The 24,130-nt window shown below is 35.7% G+C and overlaps 1 protein-coding gene across 1 annotated transcript in view; it reads right to left on the bottom strand.

Annotated features, from left to right (window-relative positions):
* KDM7A (lysine demethylase 7A) overlaps positions 1–23,850 on the bottom strand; it is a gene marked incomplete at its 5' end in the record, with an annotated part of 42,968 nt that extends 19,118 nt beyond the window's left edge. Inside the window, 10 exons of the mRNA XM_026863850.1 lie at positions 572–661; positions 4,947–5,038; positions 9,245–9,351; positions 10,072–10,159; positions 13,521–13,683; positions 14,310–14,496; positions 14,761–14,902; positions 16,748–16,908; positions 17,757–17,874; positions 23,757–23,850. Coding sequence (XP_026719651.1) covers positions 572–661; positions 4,947–5,038; positions 9,245–9,351; positions 10,072–10,159; positions 13,521–13,683; positions 14,310–14,496; positions 14,761–14,902; positions 16,748–16,908; positions 17,757–17,874; positions 23,757–23,850 — 1,242 coding nt within the window. The remainder of the gene's footprint in view (positions 1–571; positions 662–4,946; positions 5,039–9,244; positions 9,352–10,071; positions 10,160–13,520; positions 13,684–14,309; positions 14,497–14,760; positions 14,903–16,747; positions 16,909–17,756; positions 17,875–23,756) is intronic.
* Positions 23,851–24,130: the final 280 nt, after the last annotated feature.

Raw genomic sequence — 24,130 nt, 5'->3', positions numbered from 1 at the left:
ACATCCCTCTTCAGTTCTCAGAACTGTTCTCTCCACATGCAAATGTGAGAATTTTTCAAGAATCAATATTCATTAAGGGATAAAGGATCAAAACACTGGTACAGGAGGGGAAAAAAGAAACTAAAGAACCATTCACTACATAACAAATAGCAACAACATGTAAGAAAAAAGAGCAAAAGAGATAACAACTGGAATAAAACTAACAAACAAGAGGGTAGGAGAATGGAATATGCACAGAATTTCAAATTAAATTATTTAACAACATATTCATAGTAATTACTGCAACTACTTATAACTGAGAACATTTTAGAAATACTGAGCTACAACTAGTTTTAACATTAAAAATATTTTTAAAAAAACAAACAACCATAAAAAAACCCTCACTATATATTTTCTTTATCTGAAATGCCCAGAGCTTAGTATTCCCAAAAGTCTTCCTCTTGATCTTCTATTATTAAATGAATGTTAAATAAAAGGTGAACACAGTCAATAAGAAGCATAACTACTATGGAATTCCCTGATTCAAAGGGTTTTTTCCTGCAGGCTTATGTAGGATTGCCTCTGTTCTTACCTCTACAGAACGAATCACTTTGGAAAGCTCTTTTATGAGATGCCCAGGCCTAATGTTGTCTGGAATTTCAAAGGCATGTTCTGTTACAAGCTGTATGCAGAAAGGGAAGAAAAGATACTTAATTTTTCAGATAAAAGTGGAAGTAATACAAAATAAACAAATCTACGGGGGAAAAAATTAAGGTAAAAAACCATATTAATTTCTGTAATAAGGACTGCAAGCTGCCAGGGCAGATACATGCGCACGCACTGAAGCTCCCAGTCCAAGCTTTATAACACAGCAGACATCACTTAATGTGTTTAAGAATCAAAACAAGGGGTAATACAAAGCCATACTGACAACCACTTAATTTTTTTCCCCCCCCCAGTACCATAATCAGCTTCTTTTTTTGGCTTTAGCAGTAATAGAGCCACACTTCAGAAACTCATCATAGTCACAACCTTAAAACAAGCTTAAGACTAAGGGAATTTCACTATGGCAAAAATTTATTCTAAAGAGCAAATCAAGAATAATAATCAGTAAGCAACATGTAGATTTTTAGACATCTGCCTCACATTTCACTTTTAAAAATTACCCTCTTAGCTTACTTAGAATCCAGTAGGTTGGAAAAAGTAATTCAAAAAATCATTCCCTATAAAAAAAAATTTAGTAAGTCGTAACAGTTTATGTTCCCTTTAATCCTCTAAAACAGTTAGAGACAGACTTCATATATAGAGATTTTATATATATATATATTTATATATATATATATATATATAAACAATCTGAGTAAGTCCACTCTACAGTTAGATCTAGTAAAAAATGTTTAATATTTTTATGTATAGTTTAAATGTGCCTCAAAACACATTTATTAGAATTAAACAGACAAAAGAGCACTCACACATAGACCAGAATGACTGACATGAATTCTGCCACCACTTTAATCGACTATTTAAATGGGAAAACACCCCACAAACATTTTCAGCTACCCACACTTCAAAAATGAGATTCAGTAGTAAAATTATTGCTAGAAGCAGTTTGATACTCTATGTGCATTTCATTGAACCTGGCTTCCCCTCAGTCATTAAAATGAATGCTCCATACTCCCAAAAAACAACCAACATGGATTTATAATCAATAGTATAATAATTAATTTCAGTGCTATTAATTCTATAGGAAATCATAAATCAGCTGCTACAATTTACCGTTGTTCATTGTCATTCTTTGAATGCATCACCTCTACACATTCACACTTTGGAACACAACACCTTTATCACGAAACATGTTATCATTTTTCCAGCAAGTTACTGGTCATTTTAGGACCATTCAGTCCTTTCTATTTAACAACTTCACTCTCCCAAAAGCCTTCCTGCCCATGAAGACTTCAAGAAATGACCTATGCAATCCTCCAAAACACCAATTTCAAATTTTCTCTGCTTTAAAAATACTGAAAAACTCTCCTAATACAAACACAGTTTATAGAAGCACATTATTTTGCCAGTATTATTTACAGTAACTTCGAGCAAAGTAAGTTCCACTGGCAAGTGCACTTGTTTGCCACTATAAAAGGTATCTGTCTACACGAAAGCTTTCTCACTTATGCTGTGGCAGAGTAATTATTAAAGGAAAAAAAAAAAAAAAGAAAAGAAAAAAACATCCACCCAAGCAACTTAAATATGCTAACAAATTCAAATGAATATATAACCTACCAGTATGATAGAAGGAAAGGATGGGCAGAAAATACAAATACCTACAGATGCTATGTCTGAAAAAAATTTTCATCATTATTAAATAACTTGGTTTTCAGTTGTCTCTGCATACTGGTTCTTGGAAAAGGAACAAGCAGCCTTTGGGACTGAGGAATTCTCTTGTACTAGGGAGAACAGTAGCAACAAAATGGTCTAAGTATGTCAGATGTAAATTGCTGGTAAATAAATTAGTGGTAAAAAGCTATGATTCATTCAAGAGCTTCAAGAAATGGTTTTGTAAATGTTGGAAATATACAGAGGAAAAAGAAACTTGTTTTAAATCAAGAGATACAGATAAAAAAAAAAATGTCCCAGTAGGTAAATGAATCCACTCATCTTTGGGGACGCATTACAACGAAGTATATCAATATTTGAAAATGCACACACACAGAAAAATAACATAAAAATAGTAACCCCCACACCCCTCTCTCCTTACAAAAAAAAACCTGATTTTTTTTTTTTCTTTTACAACAGTTATTAATAGATTTTTTTTTAAAAAAACAGAACAGTTGTCGAAAATAATCTTACTGGTACATGAACCAAACGTCTGAAAAACTGAATCTGAGACCTTTTGGTTATGCAAGCTGGAAGGAAGCCAGAGCTAAAATCCAAGAGCTCAGACGACTGGATAGGTCATCACCATTATTTTGTCTATCACCTAACAGGCAGACTGATGATCTGCACCAAAGTAAACTGAGGATTCACATACTGATAAAGCCTTGCACAAACTGAACTCAAATCAAGACATGAAAACTAAAATCATTTTAGCACCACTCAATCTCTGTTCTCAGTATCTTGTAATTTTTGGCAGTTTTTAAATACTGCAGAAATGAAGACACACCATTGTCCTGCTGAAGATCAGTTTAAAATTCTCCAGCAAATAATTTAAAACAATTCATTAAGATAATTTACATGTATTCAAAAGACATACTCCATGATACAAATGTGAAACCTCATGAGCAGCTTCTCATCTGAGGAGTATTCAATTGTCTTTTTTTTTTTTTTCAGAATCTGTCTGAAATGCCGAGCATGAACAGATCATACAGCAATGCACAAAGCTCCTCCTGTCTTCAGCTGCATACAACTACAATCCCATCACGCACATGGCTTACTGCAAAGAAAAGATCAGCTCACTTACGAAGCAGTAGCTAGAAAAGATGAACATAAGGTATAAAACATGATAGCTAGTGGACAGCAGACAACACTGGGACAAGATCACTGATGCTGTGCAGTTTCCTCCCAATTGAAGCACCTGTTCAGCCGGTTGTTTAGGAATACTCACAGGTCTCATTAATAAGTATTCAGAATGCAGCATGTGCAACTTTTTTTCCCCCCCAAAAAAAGTAGGAAACATATCACATTCTAGATGAAGTGTTAATCAAACTACTAAATGAGCTACTAGACTGTACATGTAAATGCTACAATACTATACTACAGCAATCTAGAAAAGACAAATTCCAATCCAATTTCAAATTAAAATAAGGATTTATACAGACTATGTTTGATCTTATGTATCAGCAGTCTGATTATTTGGCTTTTTATCCGTATCACAGATACAGAGATCGCTTGGATTTACACATGGTTTAATAGCTTAGGCACAATATCCTGTAAATACTGCTACACTGCTTACTAGCTACTTCTGATCCAGATGAAGAGACTGGAGGACCAACTCAGAGGTGTTACAGAGTGCCAGCAAAGGTTCACCTGGAATCAGCAGTGCTACACAGGCTGGATCCTAGAGGATTCCACACAGAGTAACCACCCCTGAATCTGCACCTCGTGGTCAGTTCCATGAAGCCCATTTTGTTGGATGCAGCATTGTGCAAATATCATACCTGTTGCACAGTAAATTCTCTTACAAGGAGAACTTGTGGGCAGAAAGATCAAACAGATCTTCAAGAAACAGTTCAAGTCAGCATGTCCAGAAACAAACTAGAATTAATAAGATCAGTCAGAAACAAACTGCCTGTCAGTGAACAGCACTTCCAGAAGCACAGGTTCCAAGAGGACTTACTAGCTCAGGCACATGAAAAAACACACGGAGTTATGACAGATCCAGTGTTGTGCCAAAACAAATAAGCCTTCCTGGAGAGCAGAGCACCAGAAAATCCAGGATAGACAACATATTAATGATTTTACAAGAGTCAGCCAATGTTCAGCAGGGACAGCATTCAAATGAAGTTAATATCCTCACCTGAATCTAAACTGACTCTTCAGCAATACAGGTGTACATGAAATGTGCTCTCCAAAGCATTGACATTAATGGAAAATGCTAAATATCAGGACTTTCCACCCCTCCATTGCCTCAGACTAGGATGAATCAACTATATAAACACATCTGCTAGGAAAAAAAAAAAGCCCTACTGTATCAGCTTATCCTCTAGCATTCTTACAGTGAACCAAGATTCTACTTCCATCAGTTACAACACAAGAGTTTAACTAGTCTAAAAAGATTTTATTAGCATAACGGAATATAAAATTGTCATGATGATTCTTCCCCAGATCAGCAGCACATACTCTCCATTCATTCTTTCAGTATTCGTTAACAGATAAAAATAATCTTAAACTTTAAAAGGGCACAGACCTTTCTTTACTTCTAAATCAAAACAAAGCTCACCAAAATAGCAAACAAAATCATGTATACTTACTTCTTTTTTCATCCATAATTTTAAAGCAGTAAGTAAAGCCTTCACTCCTTGCACTAAATAGCTTGGAGGCTGGAAACCATCTTCCCTCAGTTCTAGAAAGGATACAGATATCAATTTAGTAACACTAACAGTGAAAACAATACAATGATACCTACCACACAGCCCGTAAAGCTGCCATTAAGCAACAATACAAAAAAGGAAAAATTGTGCAAACAAACGAAACATGACATCCTGTATTTGTGTACATATTATGACAAAAAAACAAACCAAAACAAACAAGTGAACCCTAAAGTGATTCTCCATAAAATCTTCTTTTTTTGACTTATATAATACTTGTGTGAATTAGGGATAGTTTACAACATACTAAAGGTCAATTAGAACAAAACAGATCTAAAATACAGAACAAGAGAAAGCATATTTGAAGAAATAGATCACTTCTATTTCATTCAGAGATACTTTATTCAAAGGGGACCAGAAGGATGTGGGATGTATCTCTAAATTAGAATTCCTACTGCTTATTCCCATCCATACAGCAAATGGTTCACACTAGCACACTTTCACTCCCCAAACATTTCTGTCACACTTCCAATTATCACAGTTCTCCCTCACATACTTTACATCATTTTTCCTCCCAAAATCAAAGGGGGCGAGGGCTGAAATCACTCAGATACAGAAACTGCTCTTCTTAAGAAAGCTGGTACTCCCAAGCAATCACAATTTCTTTTCAATTTTCTCTTTTCCTTTGTGGCATATATTAAAAAAAAAAAAAAAAAAAAAAAAAAAAAAACATAAACAGTCAAGAGTAGATTGTAACCTCTTCCCATGTACCTGACAGTATTTCCACTTGTCAGTAGCAAATGAACCAACACTAGAACTATTTGGGTCACTTTATTCCCTTAAAAGAATACACTAATAAAACACTGTTCTTATGGATAATATATTAGTCCATTGGCAGAAAAAGGGAAGCTCTGTTACTAAACACCTGTTCCCTCAAATATGCCTCCCACTTGTTAAAGAGTACAAGAAGGAGTGACAGGCCTTTGAGTTGCAGCAGAAGTCTTCCTGCCCACTAGCTGACTCAGTTGATAAAATTGAGAATACAATGCAGCATCACAGGTTGGATTTTTAACCTCAACAGAAAAGACTGCATGACAGAAAAGTAATCAAAATTAATGAGTATCCGATAGATGAACAAGTTACCTATTCCGAAACCCCAAGAACTACAAGGAAAAATAGTTTAGGTGAATGCCACAACACTTATAATATCATAAAACACTTCTTACCAATGAAGAGACAAAATCAAAATGTTTATGACCCTGATACAATTTTATAAGAAGAACCAGGAAGATACCTTGTATTGATTTTGCTTACTGACCTGGGTAACACTTGAATGCTTACTGCACTCAACATTTTACAAATTGATCATCATTATTACTTTTCACAACCAAACTATCAACTTTTAGTTATAAACCAACAGATTCTGATGAGCAAACACCTAATTCACATGAGTCTTGATGCCAAACTGCAATATAATCTTCACTCTAGCCATGGAAACCTCAATTTTTACTTTTTATGATGTGTTTATCGATCATAGCATTGTTCTGCTACAAAGTATCTGCTAAACCATACATCAAAAATAACATGAGAATAAGCTTCATATCCCCTAAGATGCAAGTCACAAGAGGCTCCTAGTCTACTTACTCAAGGAGTCATGGGATAAAAAGAGGAGGGGGAATAAGGGGGGAATGAACATGGGACACAACTCATAGTTAGCCAGATGATAGAGAAACATATACTGCAGCTCTTCCAGCAGGAATGCTCCTATATCTTCTGACAAGTTTGTAAATTTTAAATATGCAGGACTGAGACCAACCAAAGCAAGCTTTCAAGAAAAAAATACTCTTTTCTTGGAAGGAAAAATTTTCTGCAAGTTTGTTCTATTTGGTAAGAATTTTGAGTTTCTTTAGATTCATCCAGAAGCTTTAAATGCTCATTTAGAAAACAAGGGTTGTTCAAATGCCTTCCTTTGTTGAAAGCAGATAGATAATTTTCAATAGCTATGACTGTTTTCATATTAGAAAAAAGTTATATGAGATTTTGTTCTTTTCCAAAGCAGAAACTGAATTCAGCAGGCTCTTCTGAAGGTTGATTTCTCTCGTTTGAAATGCATCATTTGGAATATGACATTTATTATCAGGATGAAATAGAGCAGGCAGAAGACAAGATATTTGAGGAAAGGAAGGTAAAGCCAAACAGACACTCTCTCAAGCTCAATTACTCATGGGTACAGATATAGGAATTACGGGACTAGTTGAGGAAGTCTGGAAAGGACTGGCAACTGTCAGAAACAAGAGGCTGTCAAGATGTCTATTGATAAACACTGATATAAATGATTTAACACAGCTCATAGGAACTGATGCATCTTTCCTACAAAAGGCCTCACAGACACCTTTCCCTTCACAAAGAGCAGAAGGTAACAGGCAGTTTAACTGAAAAGGACAAAAAAAATGGTACAAGTGTAAGAAAACCTCTTCATTTAGTTAGGAAGCCACTAAGAAGTAACCCACAGATATGCTAGCGGCATCATTTGGAGAGTCATTTGTTGAGAGAAGGAGAGAAAGGCCTTTGACACCGTTTCCCACAGCATTCTCCTGGCAAAACTGACTGCTCAAGGCTTGGACAATCACATGCTTCACTGGGTAAAAATCTGGCTCGATGGTCAGGCCCAAAGAGTTGTGGTGAATGGAGTTAAATCCAGTTGGCAGCCGGTCATGAGCGGTGTCCCCCAGGGCTCGGTTTTGGGACCAGTCCTGTTTAACATGTTTATTGATGATCTAGAGGAGGGGATCGAGTGCACCCTCAGTCAGTTTGCAGATGACACACAGTTGGGTGGGAGTGTTGATCTGCTCGAGGGTAGGGAGGCTCTGCAGAGAGACCTGGACAGGCTGGAGCCATGGGCTGAGCCCAACTGGAGGAGTTTCCATAAGGCCAAATGCCGGGGGCTGCCCTTGGGCCACAACAACCCCCAGCAGCGCTACAGGCTTGGGGAGGAGTGGCTGGAGAGCTGCCAGTCAGAGAGGGACCTGAGGGTGTTGATTGACAGCTGGCTGAACAGGAGCCAGCAGTGTGCCCAGGTGGCCAAGAAGGCCAATGGCATCCTGGCTTGTGTCAGCAATAGCGTGGCCAGCAGGGACAGGGAAGGGATCTCACCCCTGTACTTGGCTCTGGTGAGGCCGCACCTCGATTCCTGTGTTCAGTTTTGGGCCCCTCACTACAAAAAGGACATTGAGTGACTCGAGCGTGTCCAGAGAAGGGCAACGGAGCTGGTGCAGGGTCTGGAGCACCTGTTGTACAGGGAGCGGCTGAGGGAACTGGGGGTGTTTAGTCTAGAGAAGAGGAGGCTGAGGGGAGACGTCATCGCCCTCTACAGCTACCTGAAAGGAGGTTGCAGAGAGCTGGGGATGAGACTCTTTAACCAAGTAACAAGCGATAGGACAAGAGGGAATGGCCTCAAATTGCACCAGAGAAGGTTTAGACTAGATTATCAGGAAGCATTTCTTTACAGAAAGGGTTGTTAGGCGTTGGAATGGGCTGCCCAGGGAGGTGGTGGAGTCCCCATCCCGGGAGGTATTTAAGACTCGGGTCAACATAGAGCTGAGGGATATGGTGTAGTTGGGAACTGTTAATGTTAGGTTAATGGTTGGACTGGATTATCTTCAAGGTCTTTTCCAACCTAGACGATTCTGTGAAAGCTTGTCAAAAGGTACTCAAATATCTTAAATGATATTGAAGAAGCCCGAGTGAGAAACTGATGCCACTGAAGTAAGTTTTCTATCTTTCTTAAGAAGGTCTTTTCAGATAATGGCAAACTAATTTTATTTGGGTGGTAGTATAAATGCACTGTGCCAGTATCTCAGATACTCTGTCCTGATAATCTAGAATATTTTCATGACCAGATACATCATCAGCACTGAATAAAAAACATTAAATAGTTCAAAGGTTCCAGTAGCATGCTAGAAAGTGTTAGTTACATGCATCACCAAGTGCACTAAGAACCAAGAACTGAATGCACTAAACTAAGAACTGCTGGATCGAGAACTGTCACAATGCAGCATTCACTAAAATCTGGTTAAAAAATAATGCAATTTTAAAAGAAAATCCAAGTCTATAGTTTTTCAGTTTAGAAAGCTTCCTTTGTTCACACACCAGCAATATAATTTTCTCCATTATCAATGAAGAGAGACAAAAATAAAAATAAAAGCAGATACATGTATATGTTAAAACAAAACAAGGATTACCTTTCAATGTTTCCAGTAAGTTTTTGGCCACAAACCAACAGATGGCTTCAAAGAAAGGAAATTTGAAAAGATCTGGAGTTTTTAGCCTCTTCTCCATTTCATAACACCTGAATAGAAATATTACAAAACATGAATGTTTTATTTACCAAATTCATTATTCAATTATGCAATCATTCAAATTGACACAATGTTAAAAAAAACAAAACAAAAACAAACCATGGCCATGATAAATAAAAGAAGTCAAGTACCACATAGTTAAACCCCAACAAGACCACAGACAAGATTGAACTCTGGTCTCATCCAGGTTCTGACCTTATCAGGTTTGACTGAGGCACTTCTAAGAATAAAGTTGGACTTCATAAAACTAGGATACAAACCCAATGTGTGATCTTTTAACAGATGGAATTTTATCAGGATTCCACTGTAATAAATAAAAACAAAATGTTTAGAAGACAGCTCCGCATCTTGGACAAAAACTAAATACAGCTGCCCGTAGAGCAATGCTGATTTGAGGACGCTCATTTCAACTCTGTGTCGCACACCTGGGCTTGCTCATTTTTGTTTTATTCACTTACACTAATCTCCAAAGTAGAGTTTTCCTTTCTTTTATTTTTCTTTTATTCACTTAAATTCTTGTGTACCCTTCATTTTGCTTTTGAAGCAAACTTTGCAGAAGTGAAATAAGAGTACGTGCTTGATAACATTCTAACTGAAAATGCCACTATTGTCTGTTTGAGAGTCTGTACCAATTTGATCTTGGTTAAGAGCATGAAGAAAAATATTATCCTGCTAACTGAAGAAAAGGTATAGGCAAAACTGAAACTAACCTGAGCTGCATGCCAATATTGAGGTTGTGCAAAAAGTTTCCTCCAAAAGCCATACAATCCTGAGACGTGAGCACTGCGTGAATCCAGCCTAAAATGACAGATTCTAAAACTTAATACATACATATAAATTACTCTGTTTCTAAATACATATGTAAGTAAAAATTATATATCTGGAAACATAAAAAACAAATTTGTATTCTGTGCTAGGAACAAGTAATTAAATTTTAACATGTACATTACAATGTTTCAGAAATCTAGTGGAACTGTAGTTTTCTGAAGAAGTTAATATTAAGACATTTTTCACTGATGGAGGAGGAATGCAAGACCACCAGTAATTTTCAAGCAAAAATTCCCAAAAGTTTTCCCTCCAATCAACACAAATAAGCAAGTCAGGAGAGGAAGAATATACTGAAAAGAAGATAAAGTCATAAAAATAAAACAGAAATTATATTTGTATCAACAGTTATCTGTTGCTTAAAGTAACTGAGCTGTTTGCACAACATAAAAAAGTCATATAGTGATCCTGAAGTTTCTTAAATAGGAATTCAGAAGTAGTTTCATTAATTATTCTAAATACAGCCATGCTAATTCCAGTGAAATTACGATCGGTTTAAAAGCCAGCCTAGGCACTCTGACTATATAAATTTGTCATATAATTGAAATATTGTCCTTGTGAACTCCACTATTCAACATGGCAAAGCACAGCCAACATTAAACTATCAATCTAGCTGATTAGTACTGGATCGCTTCAAGTGAGTACACAAAAGAACATATGATATAGCTTCCTGATTAAAAACAGTTAGCTTTATAATTTACACTATGCAACTTTAATCTAAATAAACTAAAACCAGAGTTTCTTCTTTCAAGATTTGTATTCTGATTTTGCATGCATACAGATAATCTTTTGACAGAAGATGAGCTGGCCACACGTTTGCAGATTACTTTGTGGTTGGACTGAGTATAGCCAAGATGTCCAAATAGAGGAAGCTCCCCAGCTTGAGACAAGATCAGATCAAATCACTCACAACTACATATTGCAAACTACCATTAAAACCACGCCCTAATTCAGTTTAGAACAACCAGATCTAGTTGTTGTGATACAACATGTAAAAAGACCTGAAACCTAGCAACTATGCTAAGCAACATGCCTACTACATTGTCTGGGAAGGAAGTAAGAGTGGTATATGCAAGAAATGTAAAACACAATGGCACATGCAACCTGAAGGGGATTTTTAGTTAATATTGTTCAGCTCTTTGAGAAGTACAGTGCAAAGAAGATTGCCTTGAACTACCAGCTGCATTTTGCCCTTGTCAATATGGTTTCAATTTTTCACTCTTATCACCATCACAGTAGATTAATACCTCTGACTCCAAGAAATATGTGTACTTCAATCCTTTAAACACACACCTCCCCTGGCACTGACAAAAGTGACAACAAAGCTTCATCACTGTTGCATCAACACCAAGGAATTTTATGGCATATCTGTATGAACTAAAGGATTTTTTTACATTCCTATTTTCTATTTTTATGCTATAGTTTTGATCAAGATCTACATAACAACAAGAAAACTTGGTGTAGGATAGGACATAGGATAGCTCGAATAATATTTAAGTAACTCTCAAGAGCCTCCCAGTAGGTGTTATTCATCTACATGCAAGATTAATTTTAAATCAGATGTCTACTCTGAACATATTTCAGAGATTATTAAAACAATTAAGACATTCACTAGCATCAGTGTAAGCAGAAACTGCAGAAGTGGCTTTCAATAGAGATCAGGGGTTTTTTAAAGCCTTTAATCAGTCTTACAGTATTTCCCAATGTTTAAACACCTGTCTTGGAATCTAGTTTAATTTATTGGTTCTTAGACTACATCATATGTATGGGAATATGCACGTGTGTATACACATGCACGTGTATAGGTGCATTTACATTAAAAAGCATAATTTTGTGTGTATACACACACAAATACATGTATACATTAGAAATTGTCATTTTATGATACTTTTCTTTTTGGTCACATTACAGGGAGAGCTCAGATTCAGCTGATTACTTGGGAAGCAGAAACTATTGTCAAAATCTATGGGTCGCAATAGAAGTTATTTATTCTGTAATTCTGCATTCTTTGTTCATAGGTGTATGACCTTACACTTAGATAAATAGAAAATTAATGTCACCTCTTGCCAAAAATGTATGATTTTAAAAAGCTCTGGGTGTTCAGGAATATTAAGTGCATATATAGCTCCTCACCATGTATTATTTATTCTGCACAAGCCATGAATTAGAACACTAAATATTAAACCTCACAGGTAGAGAACTGAGCTATAAAGAAAAATGCAGTAGTCTGCCTAGAAAGTCCATGACAGAATAAGGTGCTGAAGATAACCTTTAAGGCTTATTCCAGAAGCAGAATTGTGCACTATTTTCCTTCTCCGTGTATTTAAAGCCTCTTCCCCTAACAAAAGGAAAGATAGCACCCAGAACAAATCTTTAAGAACAAAGTAATAGAAAGTATTTATATGGATGGACTGGAAAAGTGAAAACACAGAAATTAACTGGCATTCACTTTACTAGCAAAATATGGTTTGAGCTATTAAAGACACTTATATTTATGGTACTTGGGAGTTGGGGGGATTGAGGTGGTGTGTTTTGTTCGGATTATTTAAAAAAAACACCAGAAAAATTAAGAAGTTTGTTTTGGTGTTTCTCATTTCTTAAAAATGTCCTGTAATTTACCAGATGCTATTAGGTGACATTTACAAGAAACATTAAAGAAAATCAGAAAAGACCATGCCTCTGCATCATTTTTAAAGGAAGCTGATAAAATGAATTTATTAAATCTTCAGTTTCATAAACTATATCTACAAATAACTTTTTATTTTTAATAAAAGGAATTAAGATATGAATTCATTTATATATTATTCACTTTTATTTAGGGGCACTTTCATTTTAATTCAGAGTCTCTACAGGCTCCACAACAGTTTAGATTTTTGCTGACAGAAAACAAAAAACCCCACTCAACTTTTATCTGTAATCCTCTAGCCTACAGCATAAGAATTTTCTGTGATGTTTTTGTAATAATCTTGCCTAGTAAGTCTTACAATATTCAAAAGCTGTAAAAACAAAATTGCATTATAAAACTAAGGTAAGAATTCAGTCTGGATATCTATCAAATAGTGAACAAAGTGTGTTCTATGAATTGGAACTATTTCCCCGATATCAAAAGTAAGCTTTAATTTGTTGTCTTATAATTGGGTAGTAACTGTTCTTACTGTCAGGTAATCTTAAAAGTTAATTAGTTGTTTTGAAAAGCTAAATTTCTAAGTTTTTTATTATTCTCTTATCCAAAATTTTAGGAGAAACCAACTGCTGATAACACAATCATTTTAGTATAGTCTTAATTCCTGGTAATAAAACATGCCAAGTCCTAGTAATACGGTTAAAATCTTACCTGTTGGAACAAATAAAGTGTGTCCTTGCTTCACAACACATTTGTAACATTTGTCAACCTTGTCCCCAAAATATACTTCACTCTGGGTGACAGATGAACTCCAAGACTCATACAGAGCCAAATTTTCATCAGTGGGTTTGATCAAATAGAATATCTTCTCACCCTATTAAACAAAAATATTAAATAAATAAATTAATGTACTGTCAGAGACATAGTACCACCTCTGAGTCATTCCTAATGAAGTGACAGATCGACCTAAATGGTAAGTATTCCATATTTCTGCTATGGAATGTTAGGGCTTCCTAGCCCCAGTGTTTCACAACCATAATCCATCAAAAGCTTAGTCAATAGTACACTGACTAGTTGGTGTCTTGTGATGTAAAAGCAGCAAACAAACCAACAAAAACTATTCATTGGAGTATAAAAAAATTCCATCTTTTATAAACAATTTATGGATATGTGTACACATGTCAAATGAGAAAACATAAGATGAAACCACTTTTGCCTCTTTCTATGATGCATACATGGTCAAAGTTTGTGAGCAGAATAAGAAGTTGAATATGTCAACAATTTTCAATTAATTTTTTCATATAAAACCTCACAGAAGTCACCAACAACATGCTAAACTAAAAGCATAAAAATGCAACACCAACAATCAATAATTCATTTTGAAACTCCTCCCCCAGCTTTTTAAGCACAAAATTTCACACAGGTGATAATGCCATAGAAGGCGGTTGCACACGGAATAAATTTTGTTTTGCAAAGTCATAAATCAAGAAGCCTTCATACCCAGAGAACATGGTACCAAACTGACGTTCCTCCAAAATCGATATGAAAATCAGTATAGCTGTCCTGGACACCCATCAAGCAATACTTCTGAACAAAAGGCTTAGGGAAGACAGAATCGTCTGGCCAATAATTTTCCACCCATGAAAGCTTTCTGGCAATATCTGGTACTTCCACTAATTCAGACATCCTTTTAAAACAAACAAACAAGAACCATAAATATAATCAAGAGTAAAGCACACCTCTTTTTAAATGACAGCTTTACATTTTTGTTTCCTACAAAGTTATTACTTATGAATTAATAAAAATGTTTTATACCCACATTGCACCACAGTAGTCGTCTACATAAAATATGCAGCCTCCTATCTTTCCCGCTACAGACACATTCCTACACATACTGTTCAGCTTAGTGAAAACCACTTCCTATGTTCAAGGAATTGAAGTCAATACTCACTTTGTGTCTGAGAATTCCAGGCTGATCACATTCAATACTTTTGGTCGGTCAGGATTTGTGAAATATTTAATATAATTATGGAGCTTCATTTTACTGTCTGCTTGTCTTGCTACATCTATTACATCTATCACTTTGTCGCCACCTGTGAAAAATAGGATGACTTTCTTAAACCTAGCACAGATAAAAACAGCCAAGTAAGGTGTTTAAGAGAAATTTAACTTTTTCCCAGCCTTTATCAAATCATTTCTGCACAAAAACTCCATTACTGTCAGTATTCTCTACTGAAAGAGACACAGATCAGTATAAACCAACTTTTTATCACGTCTAACATTAATTGCTATAATCAGCAAAGGACAGAACTGAAAACACTCTAAAAATAAATCCTCTTTCCTGTGGTTAACCAAAAAGAAAAAGAGCGGTATGGAATGACTGCAACTGGTTTTAAAAAAATTGAGTTTGTGGCTGCAATCGGGAAGACGAAATTGAGAAAGTTATCAAGGCAGATCTATTCCTCACTCTTCCTATTAACCACCACCATAGTACTTGAATATTTAACACAAGGGCCACTGAGAATTCTTTACAAATAAATCCTACCGCTTACAGCATGCAATTCTTAGCAAATGGAACTAAACTTGCACCCTCCTTATATACATGCATAACTTCTAAGCACACAGTAATTTCACTGAGTAATTGTCATGAGTGTACCTAATTTCTGAAGACAACAAGGATTGGTTTACCTATCACATATTTTAAAGCTACACATCTGTAGGACTTGACAAGCAAGAAGAAACCTTTAGCCAAGAGACAGGACTAATGACAATATTATAATAGTAATTGGTTTATGTCCATTTAGTTAGACAATGGCCAAATTTGACCATTAATTTTGGAATGCTGGAATGTATCTAGATGCAATTTAAAAGTAATTATGTTTATAACACACAAGATCATATCATATTGATAAATTCCAGTTGGAATAGTATCTCTTCCATCTTCCTATTTTTAATTTCAACAGTAGAAAGGTACATCTATGGCATTCCGACTTTTTTCTCGAAACTGGAGAACCTGGCACGTTGAAACATATGTATGAGAATGAGAAGATGAATTTTCTCTCTGAATCTGAAGAGGCAGCATCCCAAAAGAAAAAATTCAGAAGTACCAAAATTATAATTACACTTTAAAGCAGAACACATTACTGTTTGTTAACAACATTCCATATACTACATATTTCCCATATGCTGGTGCCATTGTAAAATGATGGACAGAAAACCTACTTTCAGCACACATTATTATATTAGATTATCACAAGAAGACAGACAAGGCCATATACAGACTTCTCAACTGTACTACATGTTACAGGAAATGCCATGCAGCCAATGGCTCAGTCTCTATTTTTCTGTACTGCACACTTACATGAGGTTGAAACAATTACAGACTAACAAGAGATCTGATAAGAAAGAAATGGTCCTTGGGAAGCTCTAGCTCTCCTGATGAAGTAAGCCAAGTAGGAAATCTTCCAGGAAGAAAGTTTTAATTCAGAAATGCCAATTTACTGAGCCCAAAACATTGTCTTTCTATATCCTAACCAATGACTAAATTTTATTTATCACAGAGTGATTCATTTAATTCCCACAGAGAATAATCTTAAAAGTCATTCCATTTTATCAGTTTACAACATGTAGCAGAAAAAAACTAGCATTTTATATTTCACTTACATGAAAATTAACATGTTTGAAACTTAAAAAGTAAGGCTACATTCTTATGGCATATCTAACACACACACACAAAAAAAAAAAAAAAAAAAAAAAAAAAAGAGAGAAAGGGGAAAAATCCCAACCAAAAAACACTAAAACCGGAGCTTTAATTTTACTCTCTGGTAGTCTTCAATGTAGAATATATATTTAGCATGATCGAAGCCCTTACAGTCATGCAAATATTTATTTTAATTTACAGACAGGATCATTTGTAAGTACTCCAGAGTGACTCTTACCTACATAGCGTTCCACATCTAAAACAGAGAAAGTTGGCGGAGGAAGTCTGAGCCCCAGACCATCTAATTTAGGAACCATAATGGGAACATCAAACCCATGTTTCTCCAGGTATCTTTGTGTCAACTGGCTTCCATGCATTTTCAAAATGACTTCATCAGCACTGGTGGAAAGAAAGAACGAAGTATTAACAGAAAAGCGTCCTGCAAGTACTACTGAAAAAAAAAAAATTATGTCATAGTTTGGTGGAAGACAGATGGAAATGGCTACATCTGAACCCAAAAGAAGTGGACCCACTACTAATATACTAGGCATCTAACTAAAAGAGAAAGAAAACAACCTAAGCAGCAAGGAAACATTTACTGTCATGCATAACCTGGGAACTCATAGTCTTTCAATATGACTGAACACAGTAATTTAAAAGGATAGGGAAAAGGAATTATCAGAGAAGGCATTAAAGTACATTTTGGTAACAACAAACTCCTTCAAAGAATTTTAAGTCACTGTTTCAGTAAGCCAATCACAGACAGCTCAGGATGAAAGTACAACCTGAAAGTTTCTACACTTTCCTCTAAAGCACATGAGGATAGATGGCTCATATAAATGTTTTATCTTATTTGGATGAAACTGAGGACTACTCCTGGACTAGAGGAATAGACAGACAATATTCTGACAGTTCAGGCACAAAAAAATCAAAACAAAACCCAACCACTCATGCTACTGTCCCCATGACCCCACAAAAATAAACCCCAAAACTCCCCCCACCACCCTGCAGCAGTCCCAACAGACAACACAGCCCCGTGCAAAACTGAACAGGGGAAGCTATCACATGAAAAGGAAAATGTATCCATCTGAAACAGGGATAGGGCAGCGGCAAGGGAATTCTAGAGTCATCCTTGACTTTAATTTCTGAAGCAGAAAAATGTTAGTTGTGTCCCCCCCCCAAAGCACACTCTCCTGACAATGTTTTCTCTATTTTTCTCACCAAAAATGTGTAAGAAACTTCAGTACCTTGGGAAAGAGCGAGCCCGCAGCTGTTTAACAAAGGTCCGTGTTCCAGCCTGCACTGGTTTGGAACCATCATCCAACTCTGTGTAGTCATGTCTGTGCCAGTTCCTCCTCTTCTTCACTACAAATTTCAGAAGGATTAAACTTTGAATTAGTTAAATCAAATGGCTCAGATTAGCAGTCATCCCATCAGTGAGCCAGGCATGCCTCAATCACATTACTATGATTAACAAACCTTACTGTTTATGCAGGTGACACACTACCTACCTGTAACAAATGAAATCTTCAGGACACCTGACAGTAATCCTCTATACTTCTATAGCTCCTTCTATGTGACAAACTCAGTGACATTATACACTATTTAAGACTCCATATCCAGCTCAGCACAAGTAAACAGCAGCAGCCTGAAAACTGTCCAAATTTAAAAAAAGTCGGCCACAAAACTAGAAATAGAAATTTAATTTCCTAAAGCTCAGACTTTTTTTTAATAAACAGAAGAATCAAACCTCTTCAAGATCCATAGATTTCATTTTATGTATCAACACAAAATTAACAGGACCTAATGACCCCATCGTGCTATCTCACCATATGATCATACACATATCCAGTCTGATAATATTACTATTATTTACTATCATATGCTGTTTGAAACAAAATCACCTTTCTTTTATCCATTGCTTATGTCTCCATAACAATTCTGGGCACAAACTGGTTTGGGAAGTTCTGATTTTTACTGTACAAGCACAATACATACAATGCAAGCATTGCACCCCAAAACAATCAACTTCTGAGTGGCTTGAAGCTTTAATGCACTGTTACAGCATATTAATAAAGAACAAAAGATAAATTAATGTTCTATTACAATTTTGGGAATCTGAAACTGATAGTTCAATAGCAACTAAAATGCATTTTTAACAGTTCCCTATACTTAAAGGGCCAAGGAAACAAGAAACTAGACATTCTCACAATAACTCTTGTGTTGGTCTCCCCATGACAAATAAGCAAACGAGGAAAAAAAATATTTTTATAGAATCATAGAATGATTTGGGTTGGAAGGGACCTTTAAAGATCACTAGTCCAACCCCCATGCCATAGGCAGGGACACCTTCCACTAGATCAGGTTGCTCAAAGCCCCATTCAACCTGAGTTTGAACACTTACAGCGATGTGACATCTACAACTCCTCTGGGCAACCGGTTCCCGTGTCTCACCACCCTCATCTTAAAAGACTTCTTCCTTGTATCTAATCTAAATCTTTCACTTTAAAACTGTTACCCCTCATGCTGTCACTACAAGCCTTGGTAAAAAGTCTCTTCTTACTTATAAGCTCCCTCTGTATACTGAAAGGCTGTATTTTAGAACACTAAGCTGTATGTAGCCTCACCATTTGAATTCTTTGACCACAAGTTTGAAAGGAAACTCTTGATTGTGTCACCTATTTGTTAGCAAAATGAACTTTGCAGCACTTTCTCTCCATACAAATAAATCTGCATCTCTTGTCCACAAACATTCTACAGGCTAAGAAGCTCTATTAAATTCCCAACAGGTGCCTCAGCAAAAAGGACCACCCCCTCATCTGGGCAAGAAACTCCAACAGTGGTGAACTTCATACCCTTCTATTGACTTACCAGTACATCATTTAGCAGGCTAAGAAACATACTAACACTACAGTAATTTTTAGGTTGCATTTCAGTTTTTCCTAAAAAAGACAAACTGCTCCACAGCATTAGATAGTTGCCACTGGACAACTGCCCCAGAAAGATATACTGAGAGCAGATGTATAATTTAACCCTAATACGAAGGCAAAGATTTAGTTATATCTGCTGAGGAAACACAGAAGAGGGAAAAGCTACTGTTACTTGTCAACACAAATGACCTTTTACTGGCATATCAAAACAGCCTGCAATGCAAATACAACACCCAGCTAAACAACTATATTATGAATTTGAACTTTATGGAAGAGATCATCCTTAAGTTTACCAAAATCATGATGCACTCAAAAATCTAAAAAAGTGTTACCGAGAAGACAGCTAACAGTAACAGGAAGCTAAAGATTTGGGGGGGGGGGGGAAAGTAGTTTCTAAAAAGAAAAAAAAAAATGCTGCTTATCCAGAAAGAACAGTTGGTTACATAGGAATAACTGACATCTTATAGTCATTACACATAAGAGGTAATTATTCCTACTGATAAGCTGTTTCCTACAGGCGTGACAAAACGTACCCTTTAGAAGACATTTAAGAGAATAAACTGACATTTATAGCTATTTGCTAAGCTGAAAACCAGTGCTGAAGAGCCTGCTTAATGAGACAACTATCCAGATACAGTAAAACTATTTCATAAATAATGAAGCCAGGTTTATTAAGTTTTCAAAGCTATTTTCACAGTCATAAATAATAATATAAGAAATTAGTGGCTAATACTAATTTGCAACAGAGCAGTTTATCATAAATTCACTGCTGTTATAACAGCTCATTAAAATTGTAAGATGATACAACCGCTTAAGAGATTTTATAGCACAGAACCAACTTTTAAAAATCTGTCTTCCCAATACTTAAAAATCAGAAATTAAAGTAATTCTTTTACTTAGTACTTGGCAATGTACATCATCCTTCCATAAGTGAGAGAACACCAAAGAACAGAAAACAGTAATGAAAACTTTTTCCACTTACATATCTCTTAATTCTACAGCTTTTATAACCCCATTAAACATTACAATAACAGTTTCAAGAACAATAATTTAACTGAAAGGATCCTAATGCTCAAATTAAAGAAAAGACCCTAGATAAGTTGGAACACACATATATAACACCTTTCCCTCTCAATCACTCCAAACTAGTGGAAGGAACTAGCATTCACCTTTGCTGTTCCTGAAAGCTGAGGCACAACATGCTGTGACAACCCTAAAAATACACACACTAAAAGTACGCTAGACAGTTGCAGGGGGGTTGAGAAAAGGAAAGGAGTGTGATGGCAGTTTTTGTGAAAAGTAAGCAGAAAGCTATTTTCAAATTACATTTCTTACAGACTAAAAACAATGGCCCAGTAACTGTACCTACTTTAGGCAAACACTATTCCCTGTCCTCTCACACTACTAGTCTGTTTGTCTCAGAGGTTACATACCAGACTTCAAATGCAGACTGTACATTGTTACAATGAGGCCCCAAGTCTTGGAAGTGGTCCTCTAGGTGATTCCCAGTGACCAAAACAGCAAGAGAAATGTTAGCATAGGAAGACCGAAAAATTTTAAGGAGCATACAGTAAATCACCACTTCTAAGGCCTGGTACATCATCTCATATTGTCAACTCGGACCAAACACTGGCATTACTAACAGAGTCAAAAAAATAGGCGGGAGAATATTTACAGAATTTGAGAAGGTAAAACCAGATTAAGAAAGTAATGTCCTGACAACCACAGTCCTGTTAACATTCACTGCACCTCGTGTTCTCTTAAAGCTCTAAATTCTAGAGTCGGGTGACAAACCTGACTCCCAACATTCATGCAAAGAAAGCATTTTCAGACTTACGGATCACTGAGAAAACTTTGAAAATAACAAAATATAATATGAAGGCTTTAAACTAAATAATCTAATAAAATCCATAGCGTATTAATGGGGTTTTTTAATGCTCTTTTAAAAATTATTTAGGATTTTAGGATTAATTATTTAGCATGTCATACACACTACTGCCTACTAAAGGTCTTGTAAAGTTGTTGCTCTTAAAAGTCAAGAGGATTTATTCTTATTTGAAATACAAGAAGAAATTGATTGGTTAATTTGATCTTCACATCTAACTATGCAGTAGCCTTTTTTTCATTATTGGAACTTTTACATAAATAATTGTGTAGAATACTGAAAGTAACCATCTATTTGATAGTATGAAGTATGTGTTTCTTGCATATTTTTAGTAAATTTTTTGCACTACACCTTTTGGTTAGATGGGATTATACACACAAGTGTCTGCTGAAATCACAGATGTACTTGCCCTCTTTATTAAACAGCTGAATTTCTGTCTCTTTCAAAACTCCTTTAGACAAAGGGATTTTAGAATGCAAAGCCGTAAATAAAAATGCTTTTTTTACTTACATCATATGATTGAAACACTCTGGAGCATTGCTGCAACACCTGAAGTCATGAGATATTGTCTGTCTCTAAACGCTAAAGTAAGTGGAGCCCAAACCACAAACTATCATAGATTTCATTCTGACAGCTTAGATGAGAACAATTAATAAAATTCCAGGTGAAGATATATTTCAATATATCACCTCTGCTTGGGTTGATAAGTGACATGTCTGAAGCTTCTACTAAATCTAGATGATCTACTTACTTGAGGCAATATGAAGTAATAAGGATAATTTTTACTGCAGATTCTTGTATTTTTGAAAAGACTTTCAACACAAAAATCGCTCTTACTGTCAAACTGCTGCAGGTGAGACAGTGTTTGCATTAGAGCTAGCAGGCTCTGCATTAAAAGAAAGGTTATCCACAGGCGTCACAGTGAAGCATACTGCTTCTCAAATCAAGAGAAAAGAAGTTTCAAATTTACTAGTTTACTATTTTGGAAGACCAGTATGATCCCCTACTTCTCCTCCTCCTAGTCCCTCCATTCCACAGAAAAAAACATGCAGAAAAGTAGGGAAAGAAATGGCTGTTATTTATATTCTGATTTACAGGAGACACAAGCAGATTTTTAACTGAAAATAACAACCTGAATACTAAAAATTACAAGCATGTAAAACATCATTTACCTTACCTTTTTGCCCCTAACCTAAGAGTATCTAACCCTGAACTCACATACTATACAAGATACATAACATGCAATATATATTAATTACATCAATAAGTGACGCTTTATCGCTTCGTTCATACTCCACAAGAGGAGGCTGCAGTGATTTTAAACTAATTTCTAAATGGTAAAGTAAAACCTTTGAACAGCTTTGAAAAGATTCTAGATCTTAAGTTGTTACTGACTATAAATCATTATGTGGTCTTCAAGGAAAAAAAAACAAAACAAAACACAACAAACCCCACACCCCCAAAATACAACAAAAAAGCCCACCACATCAGGAAACACAAATGACCATGACTTAGCGCTTGGAGGTTAAAGATACACCACGTATATAAACATTTTCTAGGTCTAAACATGGAAACATAATTCATTGTTGGAGAGGTTAAATACATTTTTACATGGTTTCCTTTTGAGAACAGAAGTCATAGGCAAAAATCTAGGGAGTTGGATAAAGCAGTATCCTTTCAGTAGTTACAGAAAGACAAAAACTGTTCTATTTTTCCACTGCAGATCTCTACAGCAAATTTATCTACTGAAAGGAGAACCAAAGAAGAGGTGTCTCTTGCTACTGTGTTTCACAGACTCTTCTGGCAAAAAAAACGCATGAGGACCTTGATGGAAACTCGTTTAAAATTTGGAAACCTGAAATTTGGAGCTGTGTAACACTCAAGGATATAAATAGGAAAAAACAAAACAAAACAAACACCCATAGGAAGTTCATATTCTCAGATTTCACTGGACTGTTGTGGCATATAGCCTACAAACATCAAGAAAGATAAAACTGCTAATGACTACATTTTCTCAAAGTTTCCTTCCCAAGTATCAGAATTTTGACTATTAAAATACAGGAAGCTTAAGCTATCTTCTCGATTTTCCTTTAAAAAAACCCAAAACCAACACACCACGATTCCTTACTTTTCAATCTCTCACTCTCTGTTAACTCCATATTTTTTTCTTCTAGCTCTAGCACTTTGATTTCTCTAATCTATAGCAGTGGCTTATATTTTATTTTATCTACATCTGCATATCAAAGAACCTTTTAGGTTGGTTTGTTTTGTGGTTTGGGTTGTTTTAACATCTCAGAATTAGTCATGTAGAACCAGTACCTTCTAGGTAATCAAACTCATCTTGAATGTTCTTCGGAACAGTCTTTTTCAATTGTACATGGAGAGAAAAGAGACTGGAAGTTTAAAATAAAGTTTGAATAACCCATACTTACTTAGAGAAGGTCCATGGAGAATTGCACAGTTGGGACAATGGTATAGATCAATGTCAACAGCATGGTGCTCCTCTACCCCAACACAGCTGGAATAATATTTTTAAAATGTTAATGAGGATACATGCAAGATTTATTTTTCAAGCTAAAAAATAATTAAATCTTAAATTTCTACAAGAACATGCTTAATCTACAAAATCATAATGAGTTAGCAAATTATCTCAACTACTGGGTTACCACATAAATTCTGAGTAATAACTTATCACTGAAGAGAGAATGCCATTAAAAAAAGTAAACAAGAATCAGATTTCTTTAAAAATGATTCCACAATATATACCGTTACCCCTCAACACCCCAAGAGGCTTTGATACTAATTA

Source organism: Athene cunicularia, assembly GCF_003259725.1.
Source record: "Athene cunicularia isolate RWA chromosome 1 unlocalized genomic scaffold, athCun1 chr1_part2, whole genome shotgun sequence".
Classification (NCBI taxonomy): Eukaryota; Metazoa; Chordata; class Aves; order Strigiformes; family Strigidae; genus Athene; species Athene cunicularia.
This window is presented reverse-complemented; position numbering and strand designations above follow the sequence as displayed.